The sequence below is a fragment of the Pongo abelii genome, chromosome 10 (genome assembly GCF_028885655.2).
Source record: "Pongo abelii isolate AG06213 chromosome 10, NHGRI_mPonAbe1-v2.0_pri, whole genome shotgun sequence".
NCBI classification, from domain to species: Eukaryota; Metazoa; Chordata; class Mammalia; order Primates; family Hominidae; genus Pongo; species Pongo abelii.
In genome coordinates this window covers 98,385,569-98,408,754 of record NC_071995.2, presented here as the reverse complement: position 1 = coordinate 98,408,754, position 23,186 = coordinate 98,385,569, and the positions used below count along the sequence as shown (strand labels likewise).

Genomic DNA, 23,186 nt, shown 5'->3' with positions numbered 1-23,186 from the left:
GAAAGGGTTAATATCTATGAATATAAAATGGCTTCTTCAAATCAATAAGAATGATGAAAATCAATAAAAATAATGAAAAACTCAATACAAAAACTGGGCAAAGAATATAAACAAGCTACTCATAGAAAAAATGAAATTGATCATGAAACATAAAAGGTCTAGGAATGCTTATACACCATTGGTGGGAAATGTAAGTTAGTATAACCTCTATGGAAAACTTCATGGAAATATCTCAAAGAATTACCTTTTAATTCAGGAATCCCACTACTGGGTATCTATCCAAATGAAAATAAATCATTGTAGCAAAAAGATACTTGCACTTGTATGTTTATTGCACTATTTACAATAGCAAAGATATGGAATCAATCTAAGTGTCCATCAACAGATGATTGGATGAAGAAAATGTGATATGCACATACACAGTGGGATACTATACAGCTGTAAAAGAGAATGAAATAATGTCTTTGGCAACTTGGATGGAGCTGGAGGCCATTATCTTAAGTGAAACAACTTAGAAAGTCAAATACCACATGTTCTTACTTATAAATGGGAGCTAAATAATATGTACACATGGACATAGGGTATGGAATGATAGACATTGGAGACTAGGAAAGGTGGGAGGGTTGGGGTTGGGCGGTGAGGGATTAAAAGTTACTTAAAAGGTACAATGTAATTATTTGGGTGATGGTTACACTAAAAGCCCAGAATTCACCACTATACAATGTATCCCTGTAACAAAACTGCACTTGGACCCCTTACATTTATACAAGTAAAAATGTCTCCACTTTATTTTAATCAAAGGTAAATAAAAACAATGAGACTGAAGTATAAAGTAGTGGTTAATGTCATTGGCTCTGGAATCAGGCAGCCTGGTTCCAAATCTTGCCTGCAATGTGAACTAGCTGTGTGATCTTGGATAAATTACTTTTCTGCTCTTCAGTTCTTCATTTAAAAATCCAGGGGTTATAAAAGCCCCGTCTCACATGGTTGTTATGAAGATTAACTTAGGTAATCAATACAAAGCATTTTGCATAGTTTCTAGTATGTAGCAAGTCCCCAGTCAATGTTTTGTTCATGCTCTCTTTCTCATACTACCTTAGATTCCCAAGTATTTGGAAAGGTCTGAACGTCTCATATTTTGGGTGTGTTAATTACAATAAGCACACCTGTATTAGTTTCCCATTGCTGCTGTAGCAAGTTACCACAAATGTAGTGGCTTAGAATAACACAAATCTGTTATCCTATAGTCTTGGAGGTCTGTGGTTCTCACTGGGCTAAAATCAAGGTGTGGGCAGGGCTGCATTCTTTCCTGAAGGCTCTAGGAAAATCTGTTTTCTTGCCTTTTCCAGCTACTAGAGGCTGCTTACGTTTCTAGGTTCATGACCCTCTTCCATCTTTAGAGCCAACAATGGCCAGTTGAGTCTTTTTGGCTGCGCTGTCTTTTTGACTCTGACTCTTCCATTTCCCTCTTCTCCACTTGTAATTACGTGGGGCCCACCTGGGTAATCCAGGATAAAGCCAGCTGATTAGCAATGTAAGTCTATCTGCAACCTTAATTCTCCTTTGCTGTGTAATACAAAATATGCATACGTTCCAGAGATTAGGACGTATACATCTTGGGGGTACCATTATTTTTTCCTACCATAGTACCCTTGAATTATTGTTACCTATGAAGAGAATGTGAGGATAGGAAAAACAATTGCCACCAAAATCAGTGTTTGTGTAACAATAAGAGATTAATCTGCCTTGTCTGCTGGTTTATTTTTCAGGAATTATATCCATGCAGAGAAGAGAAGATATGGGCTGGGAGGAATGTTTTACACTTTTAGCACAAGTGATGAAGTTAAAACTAGGTTAAAATAGATGCTCTAGTTTTCCTCTCATGTCTCTTGACTCTGTGTTTATGGCTCGGTGTGGTTACAAATTCTTTTCATATTCTAAAATTCTATCTTGTGGCACATACTGTATATATTGAAGAGAGGTCATAATTATATTATATGTGTGATTATAACTCAAGGAGTTACTTTTGCTCATAGCCATTCAATTCCCATTTGCTGGTAAAAATGCATGTATTGAGAGTTGCATCAAGTAATTCAAGGTGCACATTATTCATTAGAAAATGTTTAGTTAGTACGATTTTGACTATGATGCTCCTGATGTGCTGACTTTTGTAAAATTGTGCATTACAGTCTAGGATATGACTGTATACTAGATTTATTATTTATTTTTGCTCCAAAGGCAAGATATCTTTAAGAAATTGTTTGTGACTCAAATAGACATATATTTACTACAAAGCCAATGTTTGCAGTTATTTTTAGAAAGCTTGTGTGTGTGTGTGTGTGTGTGTGTGTGTCTGTATGTGTTTCGATGAAACTTTATTTACAAAAACAAAAAGTGGACTAGATGTGGCTCATGGTCTACAGTTTGCCGATTCTTGTTCTAATTCTTCACAGAAGGCCAGTTCATAGCTGTTCTCTGCATTTTTAGGCTTTATAGTGTATATCTATCTTACTTAGATGGTTTTGCACATTTCAGTAAATATTCATTCAATAAACTCATATGGGATAGTATGTGGGGTTCCAATGTGACAATACTTTTTTATTATTCATTTTTCTTCAACTTTTAATAATATTTTAAGTTCTGGGATACATGTGCAGGATGTGCAGGTTTGTTACACAGGTAAACGTGTGCCATGGTGGTTTGTAACACAGATCAACCCATCTTCTAGGTATTAAGTCCAGCATCCATTAGCTACTCTTCCTTATACTAGAAAGCTTTTTTATATTATTAGAGTTAATTTTCTTTTTTTCCCCTTGGAATAATTATATAGAAATGCCCTGTGCTGTGCAATATAGTAGCCACTGTCCACATCAGGATACTGAGCATTTGAAATGTGGCTAGTCCTAATTGTTATGTGCTGTAAGCGTAAAATAAACACCAATATTGAAAACAGTACAAAAAAGAATGTGAAACATCTCAATAATTTTTATGTTGATTATATGTTGAAATAATGTTTTTGATATACTAGGTTAAATAAAATATATTCAAACTAATTTCACATCTTTTTAATGTAGCTACTAGAAAATTTAAATTCACATATATGGCTCACATTATATATTTTTTTCTTTTTATTTTTTGAGACTGGGTCTTGCTCTGTTGCCCAGGCTGGAGTGCAGTGGCACAGTGGCAGCTCACTGCAACCTCCACCTCCTAGGCTCAATCAATCCTCCCACCTCAGCTTCTCGAATAGCTGGGACTACAGATGCATGCCACCATGCCTGGCTAATTTTTCTTTGTGTGTGTGTGTGTTTTTTTGTTTTTTTTTTTTTTGTAGAGATGGGGTTTCACCATGTTGCCTAGGCTGGTCTCAAACTCCTGGGCTCAAGTGATCCACCTGTCTTGGCCTCCAAAAGTGCTGGGATTACAGGTGTGAGCGACCATGCCCAGTCCTCACCTTGTATTTCTAAAGGACAGGGCTGATATAGACCCATTTGACCCATATGGGACACTTGTAGCCCATGATAATAAAATTGTGCCATCACTAAACTGATGAGAACTTTACTTGCAGTAATCAGTAGCATACGTACATATGTCCAGTTCATCCAAAAACGGAAGTAAACTATTAAGACACAGATTGAGAATAAGGTTTATTTTGCATTGCTTGAAATGATATGATCTGTCAGAAGACCATTCCTACATACTCTGACCCTGCCTGAGGCATTAAATGCATATTCTGTATGAATTTCCATATCTGATGCCTCAGCATGATCTCATGTGTCAGGGGACAGATAGGAATCAATAAAAACTGAAATAGTTTTATTATGTTATTTCTGATAGATTTTCCCCATAGACTGATGGAAGGTACAATAACGATCAATTTGTGGAGTTGTTGTGCTTCAAATCTTATTTGCTGTACATATGGATATTGGCCCAAGAAACTCAGGCTTATGGTTTATTTAAGAATAATCTTATTTAATATGTGAAAGCTTAGATAATAGAATATTCTGACTAATGAATGTCCTGGTTATTTGAAAGTTTGGTAGAAAACTATTTTGTTTATATTTATTCTAAAATCTACTCATCTGATTTGTTACATTAGTGCAAATAATATAACAAAGGAAATTAAATTTTTGGTAATTGGCAACCCCATATTGTCTGAGAACATTCATTTTGGGCAATAATTCTCACATACAGAATTTAAGATATTGACAAGTAGGCATAAGAAATAGGATTTGGGTGTGTATTAGACTAAGACCAAGGATCTATAAATTGCTTTTTTTGGAATAAATATGTAATAAGCATTTTACACGTTTTCAAGACATTTCTTTTTTTTTTCTAATTTCTTTTTTTTATTTCTTCTTCTTCTTATTATTATTATACTTTACATTTTATGGTACATGTGTGCAATGTGCATTTCTTAAATGTATCTAGAAACTCTTGCATTTTATGAAACAAGCTTAAGTTAATCAAGGTTTTAATCTAGGCCCTCTTTTTAAATTTGAAGATTATGCCTGAGTAAAGGGGGCAAGGCAATATAAAAAGTTGGAATGAAGCAGAACCTTTTAGACATCAAGGTTTCTTTTTTAAATTAAATTTTTAATTGGAGAGTTTGGGTCTGGCTTATTTATAGTGTTTCAGATGTGTCGGTGGATGTTCTATGGATATGTGGATATGTGCCTAGAGGCTCTGTCAATAGGTGCAGTTGAATATATTTAGATATTTGCTGACTTTCTATTCTAAATCTCCTTGTTTAAAAAAGATGTATCCATATCCATTTTGCTAGGAGAAGGCGACATTCAATGGAGTTTTTAAGAATGCGTGTATTATAATTAATTTTTGTATAATGGGGAACTGAGTTGGTATAGGTAATTGAAATCTATAGGCCCTGAGTCTTATTTTAGTTATAAATATCTTCTCTTACAAAATATTTATAAGGTCTAATAACATGCAGAAATTTAAAAAATGTATGACAGTTAATTTGCAGTATTTTCCCATTTCTTTTCCATTTTTTGCCTGAGGTACTCCAGGCAACCTAGTGTTCTAATCAGTTTTAACTGAAACTTGCCTCCTGCCAAAAGATACTACTGCCCTTGCAGCTTTTTCTAGTGGAGATATCTCATCATTGATGCATTTCGTTCATGGTTGAAACCCCAGCCATTCTCTTGCTCTTATTCTATTCATATGGATACCATCTCCCATAGGTTTTATTTTAGACATATCAATTTGAATTTTCTCATCCTCTCTCTATCTACCACTGTATCTGCATTTGTTCAAATTTCTTTGTTTCTCCCCTGGTCTGTAAAACAATTAACCTGACTCTCTCACTCTGTTTACCTTCCACCTGTTACAAGAGCTCTCATTCTAAAACACTGACTGATCATGTGAGGAACATTCTTATCTTTCTGAAAGCCATTTAGTTCCAAGTTGCTGCAGAATAAAATCCAAGCTTTTCAACATATTATGAGGTTCTTTGTAATCTGGAGCAAACCTATCTTTCTTCCCTTGTAGTTTATTGTCTTTTCTTTTCCTTAAAGAAATTCATGATAATTTCAACATTCAGACAATTCAGAGAATGAATAATGTATTTTTGCGTGTATTTTTCTATGTTATTGCAAATATTTTTCATCTATACAACGGGAATAGTAATAGTATCTTTCTTATAGTCGTGTGGCTATAAATGAGCTAATGCATATAAAGCATTTGGAATGCTCCAGACACACACAATATTCTGCAATTTACTTTTTTCACTTTATATGTTTTGGCTGACTTTCAAAGTCAATACATTCAGATCAAAGTTATTTATTTTAATAGTTGCATAACATTTCATAGTGTGAATGAATCCTAATTAACTTTTCCTTTTTTGCCCCATTCTCAGCTATTGGACTAATTAATTTTTTATTTTTTTTTTGCTGGGTATTTATGAGCTTTCTCTCTCTCTCTCTCTCTTTTTTGTTTTTAAGTTGGAGTCTCTCTCTGTCATCCAGGCTGGAGTACAGTGGCCTGATCTAGGCTCACTGCTGCAACCTCTGTCTCGTGGGTTCAAGCGATTCTTGTGCCTCAGCTTCCTGAGTAGCTGGGATTACGGGCATGCACCACCATGCCTGGTTAATTTTTGTATTTTGAGTAGAGACGTGGTTTTGCGAGGCTGGTTTTGAACTCCTGACCTCAAGTAATCCACCTGTCCCGGCCTCCCAAAGTGCTGGGATTACAAGCGCCTGCCACTACGTAGCCTGGCTAATTTTTGGTATTTTTAGTAGACACAGAGTTTCACCATGTTGGACAGGCTGGTCTCAATCTCCTGACCTCAGGTGATCTGCCTGCCTCAGCAACCCAAAGTGCTGAGATTACAGGCATGAGCCACTGTTCCAGACCCTTTCTCTTTTATACTATTAAAATTCTACAGTGGATATTTTTGTGTCTGTAGTCTTCATATGAATATTTTTATTTCATAGATATCAATCCTGAAAAGTGGAGTTGTTGGGTCTAAGAGTATTTATATTTGAAATTTGAGTATGTATTGCCATGTTACTTTCCAAGAATGTTGTAGCAATTTACACTTCAATGAATATTCTGTGTGAGTGACTATTTCTTCACGTATTTGCCTCCATTATTTGTTATCAATTTGTGCTCATCTGATGGTAGAAAAGTAGGCAGCCACTGTTTTATTTTGCTCTTTGCTAGCCACAGTGAGGTTAATTATATTTTCAAATATTTATTAGCCATTCACATTTTGTTTCCTGTGAATTGCCTGTTAATATCGTGTTTTTCCATTTTGTTGTGAGATTTTTATTTTATGTTAAAGGATAGTGATATCTGTTTATCTGTCACATATATTAAGCCATTGTATAAAACTAAGAAGAATTGCATCCTCTCTAGGATCCCTGGCTTCTCTGTTGGTAGACTTTCTCCTCCCAGGGAGGTTCACATAAGGTAAAAAAAAAAAACAGCCCTGATCAGTGGGAGCTCAAGCCATATGCTACTGGGGCCATATAAGACACTAATGCTGTGGGTCTCATATAAGAAAGCTAGAGAGAAAGATGAGTACTAAGCTCTGGAGGCAGGCAGTGTTAGAAATCTAGCTGACGAGAGCAAAGAGAGAATAACTATTCTAAGTGGCATTATATATCAAAATCCATAATTTTTACTACTCTCACTCTGTGATAAATATTTTTATAGCTAAATATTTCTACAAACTATTAATTACTTTCTTAAAATAATTCCTCTTAAGGAGAATTTCTAGGTAACACGTTTGCACACTGTGAAAACTTTTAAATATGTAATGTCAAATTGCCTTCCAGAAAAATTGTACCAATTTACATTTTCACCACCAGCTTATTATAAGCTCTGCATCCTAACCATTACTGAATATTATTGACTTTTTTTCCAATTTGATAAAGAAATATATAATGGTATGGAATTTTTTTTTGCTTTCTTTGATTGCCAGTGAGTTTGACATTTTTCATATATGTACTCAACATTTTTATATTTCATTTAACAAATATTTACTGGTCATCTACAATATTCCAGTCACTGTTTTAAGACCCAAAGATAGTGTGGTGGAGCTTTCATTCTAGTGGGGAGACAGACAGTAAGCATATAAATAAATAATATAATGCCAGATGGTGATAAGTCCCATAACTAAGAGGAAAGAGAATGATGATAGGGTGCTATTTTTGACTGAATAATTAGGGAGAGAGTTTCTGAAGAGGTGACATTTGAGCAGAAGATTGAGCCATATGATTGAGGAAAAAACTTTCTAGGCAGAGAGAATTTCAAATGCAACAGTCATAAGGTGCAAACATACTTATATTTTTAAGGAGGCCTGTGTGGTTGGAACAGGGTGTGTGAGAAAAAGAGGGTAGGAATGAGGTTTGAGAAGTCAAGGACAAATCATGTGGATTAAATTTTGCTAAATGGTATGGGGTAGGGAATTGAAATTTTTTTTTCCTTCCCAGTAATTAAAACATATTTCTCGGGACTATTTATTGAATGATGTTTTCCTTTTTTTTGCTTCTTTCAGATGTCAACTTTATTCCTGTATGTATGACTGGTTTGTTTCTAGGGCTTCTCTTACATTCATTGATCTCTCTATTCTGGTGCTAGACTAACATTTTTTGGTATTGTTTTATGATATGCTTTCATAATTGATAGTATATAGATCCCATTATTACGTCTTGTTTCACAATTGTATTTCCCGTAAATTTTTCTAGATCAAATTTAGAACTTTTAGTTCAGTTTTCCCTAAAATATTCCATAGAGATTTTTGTTGAACAGATGTATTAATTTAGGGAGTTAAAGATTTTTCTATTGTAGCATTTATTTAATAAGAACAAGAAGATTGATAACAATTATTAGGTGTTTTCTGTGCTGTAGGCATTATGGTCACTGCCTGTATTGTAATTTATCTGTATATATTTTTCTCTATTAGATTGTCAGCTCTTTGGAGGAAGAGATGATATCTTATTAATTATTTTGTTCGATTCTTGGACTTGTATTTTCTTGGACTTAGAACTTGGAGAGTGTACATTAATAATTGAAGATTGCAGATTGAAGTAGAAGTAATAGATATGAATAATTTCTCTTCATTCTAGGTTTCCTGAATAGTGAAGACTTGTTAGTGTAACTAGAGTTGAAAGAGGAAACATTTAAATTAAGAGAATAACCCTGGATGGGTATTTTAGGAATTTGGTTTGTTTGTTTAGTTGAAATTTAAAAGACCATATCGGACTCACTTCAGTTATTTCTTTGTCTTCTTTTTATTTTTTATCAAAGCTATCCAGGTACTTTTTTTTTTTTTTTTTTTTTTTTTTGAGACCGAATCTCTGTCGCCCAGGCTGGAGTGCACTGGCGTGATCTCGCCTCACTGCAACCTCTGCCTCCCGGGTTCAAGCATTTCTTCTGCCTCAGCCTCCCAAGTAGTTGGGACTACAGGCATGCACCACCACGCTTGGCTAATTATTGTTTTTTTGTTTTGTTTTGTTTTTTTGAGGTGGAGTCTCGCTCTTGCCCAGGCTGGAGTGCAGTGGTGCGATCTCGGCTCACTGCAAGCTCCGCCTCCCAGGTTCATACCATTCTCCTGCCTCAGCCTCCCGAGTAGCTGGGACTACAGGCACCCGCTACCATGCCCAGCTAATTTTTTTTGTATTTTTTTTAGTAGAGACGGGGTTTCACGATGTTAGCCAGGATGGTCTCGATCTCCTGACTTCGTGATCTGCCCGCCTCGGCCTCCCAAAGTGTTGGGATTACAGGCATGAGCCACCGTGCCTGGCCTAATTATTGTATTTTTACTAGAGACAAGGCTTCACCACGTGAGCCAGGCTTGTCTCAAACTCCTGACCTCACTCAGGTAATCCATCTACCTTGGTCTCCCAAAGTGCTGGGATTACAGGCGTGAGCCACTGTGACTGGCCCATGTACATTTTATTTTGTAAATTAATGTCCTTCAGTTCTGATAATTTTTAAAATGATGTCTTTCATTGTTTTCATTCTCCTGTTTTCTGTGTTTTGACTTTAAGAACCTCTGTTTTTCAATATTGGAACTGCTAAATGGGTGTCCTACTTTTCTTATGATTTTCCTTCTATTTGTCTATATCTTTGCCTTTTTTTTCTAAGTATCTGAGATGCTTCATGAGCTTTATTTTTTACTTTTTATTTATTTTTGAGACAGAGTCTCATTCTGCCACCCAGGCTGCAGTGCAGTGGTACGATCTTGACTCACTTCAACCTCCACCTCCCGGGTTCAGTCGATTCTCCTGCCTCAGCCTCCCAAGTAGCTGGGACTACAGGCATGCGCCACCACACCTGGCTAATTTTTGTATTTTTGGTAGAGATGGAGTTTCAGTATGTTGACCAGGCTTGTCTCGAACCCTGACCCCAGGTAATCTCCCCACCTCAGCCTTTCAAAGTGCTGGGATTACAGGTGTGAGCCACCGTGCCCGGCCTTATCCGCTTTATTTTTAATTCTTCTACTGATTTTATCTCTGATTTTCTTTTTTGTTTCATTGTTCTTACATTCATTATCTTTTCTGATGTTGAGATGATATTAATGATAACTATTTTTGAAAATTTCTTCTCCATGCATAGTCCAAATTTTCTCTAAGTTTCTTCTTTTTCTGTAGTTTGTTCCTAATTTTTTGTTTTGGCTTCTTTAATAGTAAAGGCTTTCCTCAAGTGATTGGATGTATTTGGTTATTTGTTCATATTTGAGAGTGGAGGTTTTCAAAAACTCATGGGAAGCTCTGAGTTCATAGTGTTGGGACTTGTTGGTTGTAGGCCTTTGAATGGTGGCTGGATTGGCTTGTGTCTGCTTGTGAAGTGCGGTTGTTAGCATCTCTTCCTGTCACTGCGTTAAGTTGAAGTATTTACATCACAGAAGTTGATGAAGGCTACAAATCAGGGGTCTAGTCCAGAGATCGTGAATTTTATCTGTGCCAGAGAATGTCTCCCTTTCTGCTGGGGAGATTGAAGGGCAGCCACTCTGCTGTTCTGAGAATCTAATTGATTTAGATTTTCAATCAATGTCGTAGTATTTAATTCCTTTTGTTTCTGAGTATTTAATTCTTTTTATTTCCATTGTATGGATATATCACAATTTATCTGTTTACCAGGTAATGGACATTTGGGTTGTCTCTGTTTTAGGTTATTACCTATAGAGCTGTTATTAATATTATATATACAAGTCTTTATATGGACATATGCTTTCATTTCTCTTGACTAAATACCTAGAGTGGAATGACTGGATTATCTGGTATTTGTATGTTATGTGTATGGTATGATTTGATGGTATGTTATGTATGGTATTTGTATATAACTTTTTAAGACACTGCCAAATTGTTTCACTAAGTGGTTGTACTATTTTGCATGCCTATTAGCAGTGTGTGTGTGAATTCTGGTTGATCTACATCCTTGTCAATATAGGTTTGTGAAGTCTTTTTAAAGATAACGATTCTGATAGTAATATAGTAGCATCTCATTGTGGTATTAAAAAAATAAATTTTATTGTGTATATTTGTGGTATACACATGTTATGGGATACATATAGATAGTAAAAAAAAGTTTACTACAGTGAAACAAATGACCATCTCTCACAGAGTTACCCTTTATTTTTTGCTTTTGTGGCAAGAGCAGCTAAAATCTACTCACGTAGCTGAAATCCCATATACAGTACAATTTTAGTACCTGTAGTCTTCACGTTGTACTTTAGACCTCCACACTTGTTCATCCTACATATTTGCTACTTTATATCCTCTGACATTTATTTCCCCCGTTCTACTCCCCCTACCAATCTTTTGTTCCTATCTCTGTATATTTGATTTTTCTTCAGATTCCATATATTTTCAGGCAATATTTTTCTTTTTGTGTCTGGCTTATTTCACTTACCATAATGTCTTCCAGGGTCATTCATGTCATAAAAAATGGTTAGATATAATTCTTTTTTAGGGCTGAATAATATTTTATTGTATATATATATATATATATCCCCTGAATTTGGAATCTGGACGTGTGATGCCTCCATTTTTCTTTCTTTCTTTTTTTTGTTATGGGGGTGGCAGGGTCTTGCTCTGTTGCCCAGGCTGGAGTGCAGTGGCATGATTATGGTTCACTGCAGCCTCGACCTCCCAGGCTGAAGCAACCCTCCTACCTCAGCCTCCTGAGTAGCTGGGACCACAAGTGTGTACCACCACACCTGACTAATTTTTTTTATTCTTTATTTTTAACAGACATAGAGTCTTGCTGTGTTGCCAAGGCTGGTCTCAAACTAGTGAGCTTAAGTGAACCTCCCTCCTCAGCCTCCCAAAGTGCTGGGATTACAGGCATGAGCCACTGAGCCTGGCATACAACTTTGATTTTCTTTCTCAGAATTGTTTTGGCTATTTGGGGTCTTTTATGGTTTCATATGAATTTTAGAATTTTTTTCAATTTCTTAAAGAATGCCATTGGGATTTTGATAGGGATTGCATTGAACCTATGTGATGTAAGTAAGTCAGATACTTAAGATTTAACGTCTGCAAACTAGAGAAAATATTGTTTTCTCTCCATCCTGCATTGTCTTCCCTGCAACAGATTTTGCTCTTTTTTTCATTTCACGTCTTAGTTAATGTTGTAATTTTTTCTAGTCATGTAAGCCTAAAGTCTGAGTCATCTCTAGACTACTGCTTCCAGTTTCCCACCTTCTTCCAATTGATCCATGTGTTTTATTAATTCTTCTTTTAATTAACTGTCAAATAAGCACATTCTATTCATTTTCATTGACCCACCTTAGTTTAAGGCTGCCGTGACCACTTGTTTGGAATAGCTGTTCATTCTCTTTTCAGAGATGCCTGTGTGCTGTCTGGTACCTCGATTATCTTACTACTTTGTAATTATTAGCTTGTGTGTCTATCTTTTCCATTACACTATGTTCTTGTAAAGAAGGACCTTGAGTTATGATTTTGTGCTCCCAGTGCTTAGCTCAATATGTGACATACAAATGGTGTACAATAAATGTTTTCTGAATGTGTGAACTAGTTTATCATTAGGTATTATCTTTGATAGTTTTGATATCACTATGACCATCAGATAAAGCAATTTTTTTGTTCTATTTTCGGAAAAGTGTCTTTCAGTGCCTTATTTTCCAAAAGTTAAAAAGAGTTTCCTTAATTGTAGTTATCCAAAAAAATGACTCTTTTATATAGTTACATGTTATCTCCAGAATATATTGCATAGTAAAATCAATGATGACTGCAAAATTGTTAGGATCTTCTCATGGTTTACAACAGTCCAAATCTTCAATTTTATTTTCAAGTATGAAATATTGATTACATTTTCCTGGTTGCAATTGAACAGCAAAAAGACTTTATATTCTTCCCACAATCCAAAAATATCTTATAACCTATATAAATCACTGCCACCTCAGAAGGAGTGTGTTAACAGGCATGAGGCAGGTCTCATAAATCTTTATTCTTTCATATGGAATATAGTAGCTGAGTGTTAGTTGCTTCTAATATTTAAGTAACGATAGAAAGTAATAGGGAATTTTTGGATCCAAACTTCAATGCATGACCATGGACACACATTTGTTAATAATTTCTGAAGATATTAATAGTTGCATTCTCTATTAGTTTCCCTTTATCAAACAAATGAAGTTGATGTTCTGAGGGGAATTCATGGAAGATGGCAATCATTTTCCACATGGCTAAAATTTTTATCTGCAACCTGCTGCTGACTGTGGGGCTACCAGCCTTCTTTTTGTTTTTCAAGGCAAGATCCTGCTTCACTGTTAACTCTGCACTTGTGCTTTATTTGCAGCATCTGGCGAGGCCCCAATGTGAACTGCACAGACAGTTCGGGTTACACTGCTTTACACCACGCAGCCTTAAATGGACATAAGTAAGTGCCACTTATTTGGATGGAATCGTGTGTATTTAGTTACATATGATGAAGTTAATTATGTCTGACGATACCTTTCTCATGTCTCCGTGAGTCCAGTGGGCTTAGATGAATTTGGAAAGGGACCAGGTGACAACACTGACAAGTTAGACTTGGTAGGAATGTTGCTGAGTATAATTGTGTGCAGAGTGTAAGCTGAAAGAAATGCTCTAAAATACTCAACTATCACACTGGGAGAATGGAAAAATTGACAGGACCATGCTAGTCATGTGTAGCCTTGGGGAGAGAATGGGATAAAACCACTTGATATCACCCCTTTACCTTTTTTGGTGTCTCCTTGTATTCATCCAACATGGGAGTGTTTACTAGGAGTGCAAACTTAGCAGACTCCTACTGTTCTGAGCCCTGGTCACTTATATGAACCACTTCAAAATCCTTATTTAGCTAAAATGTTTTATCTTTGTCATTCATGATTGTCTTTCTAGTTTTAGATTTCCCAACCCTAAATTTTTTTAATAAGTAAAACTGTGTTTCAAATAATGTAATAGTATATGTTATGGAGAGTGAAAGAGTGTGTAGCCATAACAATCTCTATTTCCAGTATTTTAGCTTGGTATCCTAATGGTTTAGTGACAGAGTTAAAGTGTGATGAGTCCTCCAAATGATTCAGATGTTCTGTCCTCCCCTACAGAAAAAAAATGACCCTCTTCCTTTATCTCCCCCTCATCTCTGTTTCCCCTTTGTGTGAATGATCCAAGTTAGTTTTCCCAGATCTGTATCATTTCATTTCACTTTTTTTTTTGAGACAGAGTCTCACTCCTTCGCCCAGGCTGGAGTGCAGTGGCACAGTCTTGGCTCACTGCAACCTCCACCTCTCGGATTCAAGTTATTCTCCTGCGTCTGCCTCCTGAGTAGCTAGGATTACAGATGCCCACCACCACTCCTGGCCAATTTTTGTATTTTTAGTAGAGACGGGGTTTCACCATGTTGATCAGGCTGATCTTGAACTCCTGACCTCGTGATCTGCCCGCCTTGGCCTCCCAAAGTGCCTTGTGAGCTACCACGCCTGGCCCTCACTTTAGTTTTTTAGATGTGGTTATTACTGCTTTAAAAGTGCTAGTTACAATCTACAGATTCCGTACTATTCCTATCAAATTACTAATGTCACTTTTCACAGAACTAGGAAAAAACTATTCTAAAATTCATTTTGAATTAAAAAAAGAGCTCAAATAGCCAAAGCAATCCTAAGCAAAAAGAGCAAAGCCAGAGGCATCATGATAGCAGATTTCAAACTATTCCATAAGGCTACAGTATAACTAAAACAGCATGGTACTGGTACAAAAACAGACACATAGACCAATAAACAGGTTAGAGAACCCAGAAATAAAGCCATACACCTATAGCCATCTGGTATTCAACAAAATTGATAACAAATAAGCATTGGAGAAAGGACTCCCTCTTCAATAAATAGTGCTAGGATAGCTGGCTAACCATATGCAGAAGACTGGAACTGGACCCTTAACCTTTCACCATATACAAAAATTAACTCAAAGTAGATTGAAGATTTAAATGTAAGATCTCAAACTGTAAGAATCTTAGAGGAAAACCTTGGAAACACCATTCTGGACATAGAACTGGGCAATTATTTCATGATAGAGACTTCAAAAGCCATTGCAACAAAAAGAAAAATTGAGGCCAGGTGCAGTGGCTCATGCCTGTAATCCCAGCACTTTGGGAGGCCGAAGCAGGTGGATAGCTTGAGGCCAGAAGTTCGAGACCAGCCTGACCAACGTGGCAAATCCCTGTCTCTACTAAAATTACAAAAATTAGCTGAGCATGATGGTATGTGCCTGTAATCCCAGCTACTTGGGAGGCTGAGGCAGGAGAATCGCTTGAACCCTGGAGGCAGAGGTTGCAGTGAGCAGAGATTGCATGACCGCACTCCAGCCTGGGTGACGGCCTGGGTGACTCTGTCTCAAAAATAAATAAATAAATATAAAATTGACAAGTGGGACCTAATTTCATTAAACTAAAGCGCTTTTGCACAGCAAGAGAAACTATCAATAGAGTAAACAAACTATAGAATGGGAGAAAATATTCATAAACTATGCATCTACCAAAGGCTGAATATTCAGAATCTATAAGGAATGTAAAGAATTCAACAAGCAAAAACCAAATAATCCCATTAAAAAGTACTCAGAAGACATGAACAGACACTTCTTAAAAGAAGATATACAAGTGGCCAACAAATGTATGAAAAAATGCTCAACATTACTAATCGTCAGAGAAATGCAAATCAAAACCACAGAGAAACCATTTCACACCAGTCAGAATGGCTATTACTAAAAAGTCAAAAAATGACAAATGTTGGCATCTTTTGTAGAGTAAAGAGAGTGCTTATTCACTGTTGGTGGGAATGTAAAAATTAGTTCAGTCTCTGTGGAAAGCAGTTTGGAGATTTCTCAAAGAACTTAAAACAGAACTACCATTCTACCCAGCATTCCCATTACAGGGTATAAATCCAAAAGAAAGTAAATCGTTCTATCAAAAAGACACATGCACCTGCATGCTCATTGCAGCACTATTCACAATAGCAAAGACATGGAATCAATTGAAGTGCCGATCTGTGGTGGATTGGATAAAGAAAATGTAGTACATATGCACCATGGAATACTATGCAGCTGTGAAAAGAATGAAATTGTGTCCTTTGCAACAACATAGATGCAGCTAGAAGTTATTATTCTAAGTGAATTAATGGAGGAACAGAAAATCAAATACTGCATGTTCTCACTTATAAGTGGGAACTTAATACTGGCTACTTGTGGACATAAAGATGGCAACGATAGAAACTGGAGACCACTAGAGGGGGTAGGGAGGATTGAAAAACTATTGGGTACTGTCCTCAGTATCAAGGTAGTGGGATAAATTGTATCTCAAACCTCAGCATCATACAATATATCCCCTGAATCTAAAATAAAAGTTGCACGTGTGTCCCCTGAATCTAAAATAAAAGTTGAAATTATTTTTTAAAAAGTAAAAATGCTAGTTACCTTTTGTTTTTTCGCCTAACATTTTTTTTATTCTGTGAATGGTGACTCAAGGGTCTTCTTCATACTCAATCTTAGGCTTGGTGGTCATAAAGCTCTTAATGCAAGACATTTATTTTTTTGTCATTATTGATCACTGACATTTTTCTCTTAAAATGTATAAATTTAATGCCATCAGCCTGTTTAGAGAATCATCTGAGTTACATAAACTATTATAAACTTTATGTTTCTGATTTAGATTTTTAGAATTGGAATTCCCAAATTGTGTTTATTTTTATTCAGTTCCTATTCTATATTGTCTTATATCATCTCATTTAGAAATATTTTGCCGTATCTTCTAATTTTTTCTGTTCCTTTATAGAATGGAAAGTATGTCCAGATATCTAAATATTTTAAAGGAGAATATTGTTATTCTTTTTACCTGAGTCATCAGGAACAAAGACAAATCAGCCCAAGTAATATAATCCTGATGGCTTCTTGGCTATCTGAATTATGGATTCAGGCTACTATCATATTTTTTAGTTCTAATTGGAAAGATAAACTCTATTACATCTAATGGGCAGGATATCTTGGGCCTGACCTTTCATTTGAGGCATACTACTTTTCTTGTTCTTTCTCAGATTGGCATTGGTAAGTAAGCACTTCTCAAAATAATATTGTCCCAAAATGGATTAGCATTCATATCCCTCCTTCATTTTCAGTGAAGTATTTAGTAAATATTGATTTATACATGACAGTCTATGAAGTTCTAACTGTTGAGATGTGTTTTTCTATGGCCCATGGCATAATTTTTTTTTTTGGTGATTTAGAAAGTAAAGATAATTTAAGCAAATTGAATAGCAATCATTAAAATTCTCACAAATAGATAATTTGATAGCTATTTTTAGAGATCCCTTTAATTACAGATAGTCTGTGGGAATTATATGTCTGTGCTTTTATCTGAAAGATCTCATTTATCTTTTCTTTTTAATTTTCAGTGTCATCCTATAGGCATTGGAAAAAGCAGGAAGATTCTAACCCCATCTCCCCATCTCCCCATCTCTGCTAGTTGTGTGACCTTGAGCCATTTACTTAACATCTTTAGGCCTCAGTTCAATAGCTTGAATAGATTGGCTTGATATTCTCCATTGTTTCTTACAATGATAACATTGAATGATACACTGTGTTGGTATTATTTATGGCTCAGTTATGCACTATGATGCTACAGTTCTGAAACTGGGAATTTCATATACAGTTTATGTTTCTTGATTTTGCAAGTTTAAATAATCTATGAACTTGTACAATTAGAGATCACTTATTCTACCTGACACCCCGCAGCTCCCTCATTTTATAGATGGAGAAACAATGCCCATTTAGATAAGTGACTTAATGGCCACGTAGATATTAAAGTGGGGTTGTGTCTAGAGCTTAAGTGTTCTGGTTCTAAGTCTGTGCTTTTACCAGTACTCTGCATTATCTCCCCTTTGTTAAACTCTCCCTGGCTCTTCTCTGTCACATTATATATTTCTGGCCTGCCTCCCATAATCATTTGTCATATGTTTACATGGAATGCTAATCTTAATATTGGCTTAAAAGATATTTGAAGGAGAAAATAATGTCATAGAATGTATCTCAGAGCCAGAGAAGAAGGGTATTTCTTTTATTTGCATTCTCACTTAGCAGAGGTAACTAACAATGATTATACTGTATTCTTCCCAAGCAAGCCTTAGCAGTCTGCACAGAAACACATCATTTCCATGTTTGTCACTGTTGTTGTATCCATCTGCTCTAGATTGTTTCCATAAACATTATGACTGGTAGGCTAAAGTTCATAGAATCATAAAGCCAGCAGTAATGTTTCAGGGTCATATAGTTTATTCTTTCGCTTTGAGCACAAACTGTCCCTTTACCCTATCTGATCTTTGACAAACCTGAGAAAAACAAGCAATGGGGAAAGGATTCCCTATGTAATAAATGGTGCTGAGAAAGCTGGCTAGCCATATGTAGAAAGCTGAAACTGGATTCCTTCCTTACACCTTATACAAAAATTAATTCAAGATGGATTAAAGACTTAAACGTTAGACCTAAAACCATAAAAACCCTAGAAGAAAACCTAGGCATTACCATTCAGGACATAGGCATGGGCAAGGACTTCATGTCTAAAACACCAAAAGCAATGGCAACAAAAGCCAAAATTGACAAATGGGATCTAATGAAACTAAAGAGCTTCTGCACAGCAAAAGAAACTACCATCAGAGTGAACAGGCAACCTGCAAAATCGGAGAAAATTTTTGCAACCTACTCATCTGACAAAGGGCTAATATCCAGAATCTACAATGAACTCCAACAAATTTACAAGAAAAAAACAACCCCATCAAAAAGTGGGCGAAGGACACGAACAGACACTTCTCAAAAGAAGACATTTATGCAGCCAAAAAAACACATGAAAAAATGCTCATCATCACTGGCCATCAGAGAAATGCAAATCAAAACCACAATGAGATACCATCTCACACCAGTTAGAATGGCAATCATGAAAAAGTCAGGAAACAAAAGGTGCTGGAGAGGCTGTGGAGAAATAGGAACACTTTTACACTGTTGGTGGGACTGTAAACTAGTTCAACCCTTGTGGAAGTCAGTGTGGCGATTCCTCAGGGATCTAGAACTAGAAATACCATTTGACCCAGCCATCCCATTACTGGGTATATACCCAAAGGACTATAAATCATGCTGTTATAAAGACACATGCACACGTATGTTTATTGCAGCACTATTCACAATAGCAAAGACTTGGAACCAACCCAAATGTCCAACTATGATAGACTGGATTAAGAAAATGTGGAATGTATACACCATGGAATACTATGCAGCCATAAAAAATCATGAGTTCATGTCCTTTGTAGGGACATGGATGAAATTGGAACTCATCATTCTCAGTAAACTATCACAAGGACAAAAACCAAACACCGCATGTTCTCACTCATAGATGGGAATTGAACAATGAGAACACATGGACACAGGAAGGGGAACATCACACTCTGGGGACTGTTGTGGGGTAGGGGAAGCGGGGAGGGATAGCATTAGGAGATATATCTAATGCTAAATGACGAGTTAATGGGTGCAGCATACCAGCATGGCACATGTATACATATGTAACTAACCTGCACATTGTACACATGTACCCTAAAACTTAAAGTAAAATAATAATAATAATAAAAAGAAAATTATTACCATCAAATGATAGGAAAGAAACATGGTTAATAAAACAAAATTTACTAGCAAATATTATAAATTATTTCCATAGATAGAGTAGAGAGCTCTTTCTTTGTATCTTTTTCTCTTTTTAAAATACGGAGGATTCATTGTTACATGTATTTCTACTACAAATTCAAATCCCTTAATTCTCCTCTGAAAAGTAATTGGCTGGCCTGACTGCCTGCCTGCTTATCTACCTTCCTTCCCTGCCTCCCACTTCTTCTCATCCCTTTTTTTCTTGTTTTCCTCTGCTTTCCTTAGTCCCCTCATTCCTTTTTCCTTTACTTTTCCTTCTTTCTGACTTTTCTCCTCTCTTCTTTTCATCCATTATTTTTAGTAATAATCTTATCGTTCCCTGTGAGGTTATACTAAACCTGTATACTCATATTTCAATTCAATTTTTCTTCTCTACTTAACAAATAGTTCCTTATTTTCTTCTTAAGTTTAATGTTATTAAACTATATTTGGTATATTGTGACACTTGGATGCTGTTTTGAGCAAATCGTTATTGTATTTCTGAAATATGTATATTGTTTTATATACACATAAGATATTTTCTATTCTTCTACCTTTTAAAGTATTTAATGCATGCTAGACCTCATTATCTGTAATCCAAATTGTGTATCAAATTGGATCTAGAGTCCATATAATAAGCTATCTGTATTTTTGATTTGATCTTTCTTAGGTTTTCTAATAAAAGAGGCGTAGCTCCTCTAAAAATTGTATAATCTGGTCCCTGAAGTTGCTCTTCGAATAACTAGAAATATCTTTAGTCAGCTTGCTTTTTTTCCTGGATAAGGATACGGACTACTTAAAATTTGCCTTTATTCACTCTGTAATCTAGAAAACTATGAGAGTGAATTCAATATGTAAAGAAACTTCAGTTAGAAAATGGGACGTATTGTCCTGAAATCTTTTGACCATCTTGAACACATCTGCAACTTTATTCCCATTAAAGAGAAGTAAAAGTGTCAAGAAAATCTGAAATCAAAAGGACCTTATTAAATTTGAGAGTTTCATTAGTTGTTAATTCTGCATCCATATGAAGGTGATTTGCATTTATTTTGAAATTCTTTGGACTCAATCAACAAGCAAGAGAGGATGGTATGAAATAAACATCTTTGGTTGTGATTTACTTACAGGGAATCTTGCTGTTGAGGCAAAGAAATTTGAAGGTTGACTCTTCCCAATTTATTTAATTTTGCTCAGAGCGTATGCTGACTGAAATACATTTTTTATTAATCAGATGTGTATTTATATCTTTCAGAAAATGGATGTGAATTAAATATAGCAGCAAAAAGTCAATACTTCTAGAATTCCTGTTTTTAACTGAACTTACATGTATTAGCTTAAAGCTGCAAAATATTGCAGTTATTTACATTGGATATTATTAAATTTAATTTGATGTTTTACTTTGTTTTTGGGAAATGGAACGTATTTTGTCATTTCTATTTCCATTTTCCAAAATATTTTTTATATTTTCTTGTCAACCACATTTACTTTAGGATTTTAGAGTATTTGTTATTTGTCAAATGCTGGATATCAGAAAATGCTACTTTACATTTAAGACTTAGGTATTATTTTGCTGCTTGCTATTTTACAGATATTGATTAGCAACGTAACTTAATATTTCTTTTTTCACAGTCCCAATGAATTTTTTTTAACATTAATTTTTCAATAAGTTATTGTGGTCCAGGTGATGTTTGGTTACTTTAGTAAATTTACTTGTACACGCATGTTTATAGCAGCAAAATTCACAACTGCAAAATCATGGAACCAACCCAAATGCTCATCAATCAATGACTGAATATTTCATGCCAGTTAACCAAGCACAGGCAATGTGTTCCTTTGTGGATACCTTAGAGTAAGCTATAAGCCTCAACCTAAATAATAATTTAAAGAAATACTGTGTAGAAGCTTTTAAGCTTGATGTAATCCCATTTGTCTATTTTTGCATTTGTTGCCTATGTTTTTGAGGTATTACCCAAAGATTATTTGTCCAGACCAGTGTCCTGAGGTGTTTTCCCCTACTAGTTTCATAGTTTTAGGTCTTAGATGTAAATATTTAATCCATTTTCATTGAATTTTTTATTTGTTGAGACATAGAGGTCTAGTTTCATTCTGCTGAATATGGTTATCCAGTTTTCCCGGCTTCAACAACTGACAGAATGGGAAAAAAATATTTGCAGACTATCTATCTAGCAACAGATTAATAGCCAGAACATATCAGGAACTAAAAAACCCAATAGCAAAAAACCAAATAATTTCATTAAAAATGGGCAAACGATTATAGACATTTCTCAAAAGAAGACTTACAAATGACCAACAGGCATATGAAAAAATGCTCAACCTCACTAATCATCGGGGAAATGCAAATCAAAATCACAGTATCATCTCACCTCAGTTAAAATGATTTTTTACCGAAAAGACAAATATAATAGCTACTGGCAAGGATGCAGAGGAAGGGGAATGCAGGTACACTATTGATGGGAATGTAAATTAGTACAATGACAATGGAAGACAAGTATGGAGGTTCCTTAAAAAACTAAAAATAGAATTACTATATGATTTCACAATGCCCCTGCTGGGTACATATCCAAAAAAAAAAAAAAAAAAGGAAATCAGGGTATCAAAGTGATATCTGCATTCCCCAGTTTATTGCAGCACTATTCCCAATAGCTAAGATATGGGATCAACCTGCTTATTAACAAGTGAACGGATAAAGTAAATGTGGCACATATACACAATAGAATATTATTCAACCGTAAAAAAGAATGAAATCCTGTCACTTGGCAGCAACACGGATGGATGTGAGATCATTATGTAAAGTGAAATGAGCCAGGCACAGGAAGACAAACATCACATGCTCTCACTCATATGTGGGAGCTAAAAAAAGGGAATCTCATGGAAGTAGAAAGTTAATTGGTGTTTATAGGAGGCTTTGAAGGAAAGGGGGGTGGGGGAGAAGAGATTTGGTTAAAATAAAAAAATACAGTTAGAAGGAATAAGATCTAGTGTTTGATAGTACAGTAGACTGACTAAAGTTACCAATATTGTATAGTTCAAAATAGCTAGAAGAGAAGAATTGTGATGTTCCCAACACAAAAAAAAGATAAACGTTTGAGGTAATGGATACCCCAATTATCCTGATTTAGTCATTACACATTGTATGCATATATCAAAATATTACATGCATCCCCAAAATATATACAACTATTATGTATCAATAAAAATACTAAGTTGGTACTACACTACATTAACTACTCTTCTAATTTAGATATATATGAAATTTAAATTGTTCTTAATGAGCATGGAGGAAAATGGCCTATTTAGTTCATATTACTTTTGATATGTATGGATATATCATAAGAATGATTAATCATAATTTGCTGATTAATACTTTATTCTACTTATAACTTAGTAAAACTTACAGGTACTTATTTGATCAGAGATACAACTTTATATTTCACAAATATGTTTTAACACTAGAAATCTGAGCTCAGCCAATTCATTAGCTGATATCTTTGAATAAGATGT

General features: G+C 35.4%; 1 protein-coding gene across 5 annotated transcripts in view; it reads left to right on the top strand.

Moving 5' to 3' along the window:
• ANKS1B (ankyrin repeat and sterile alpha motif domain containing 1B) overlaps nt 1-23,186 on the top strand; it is a 1,278,065-nt gene that overhangs the window by 161,517 nt on the left and 1,093,362 nt on the right. For all 5 annotated transcript variants that reach the window (XM_024256170.3, XM_024256168.3, XM_024256167.3 and 2 more), the window contains exon 2: nt 13,288-13,368. In XM_024256170.3, the coding sequence (XP_024111938.1) occupies nt 13,288-13,368 (81 nt within the window). The remainder of the gene's footprint in view (nt 1-13,287; nt 13,369-23,186) is intronic.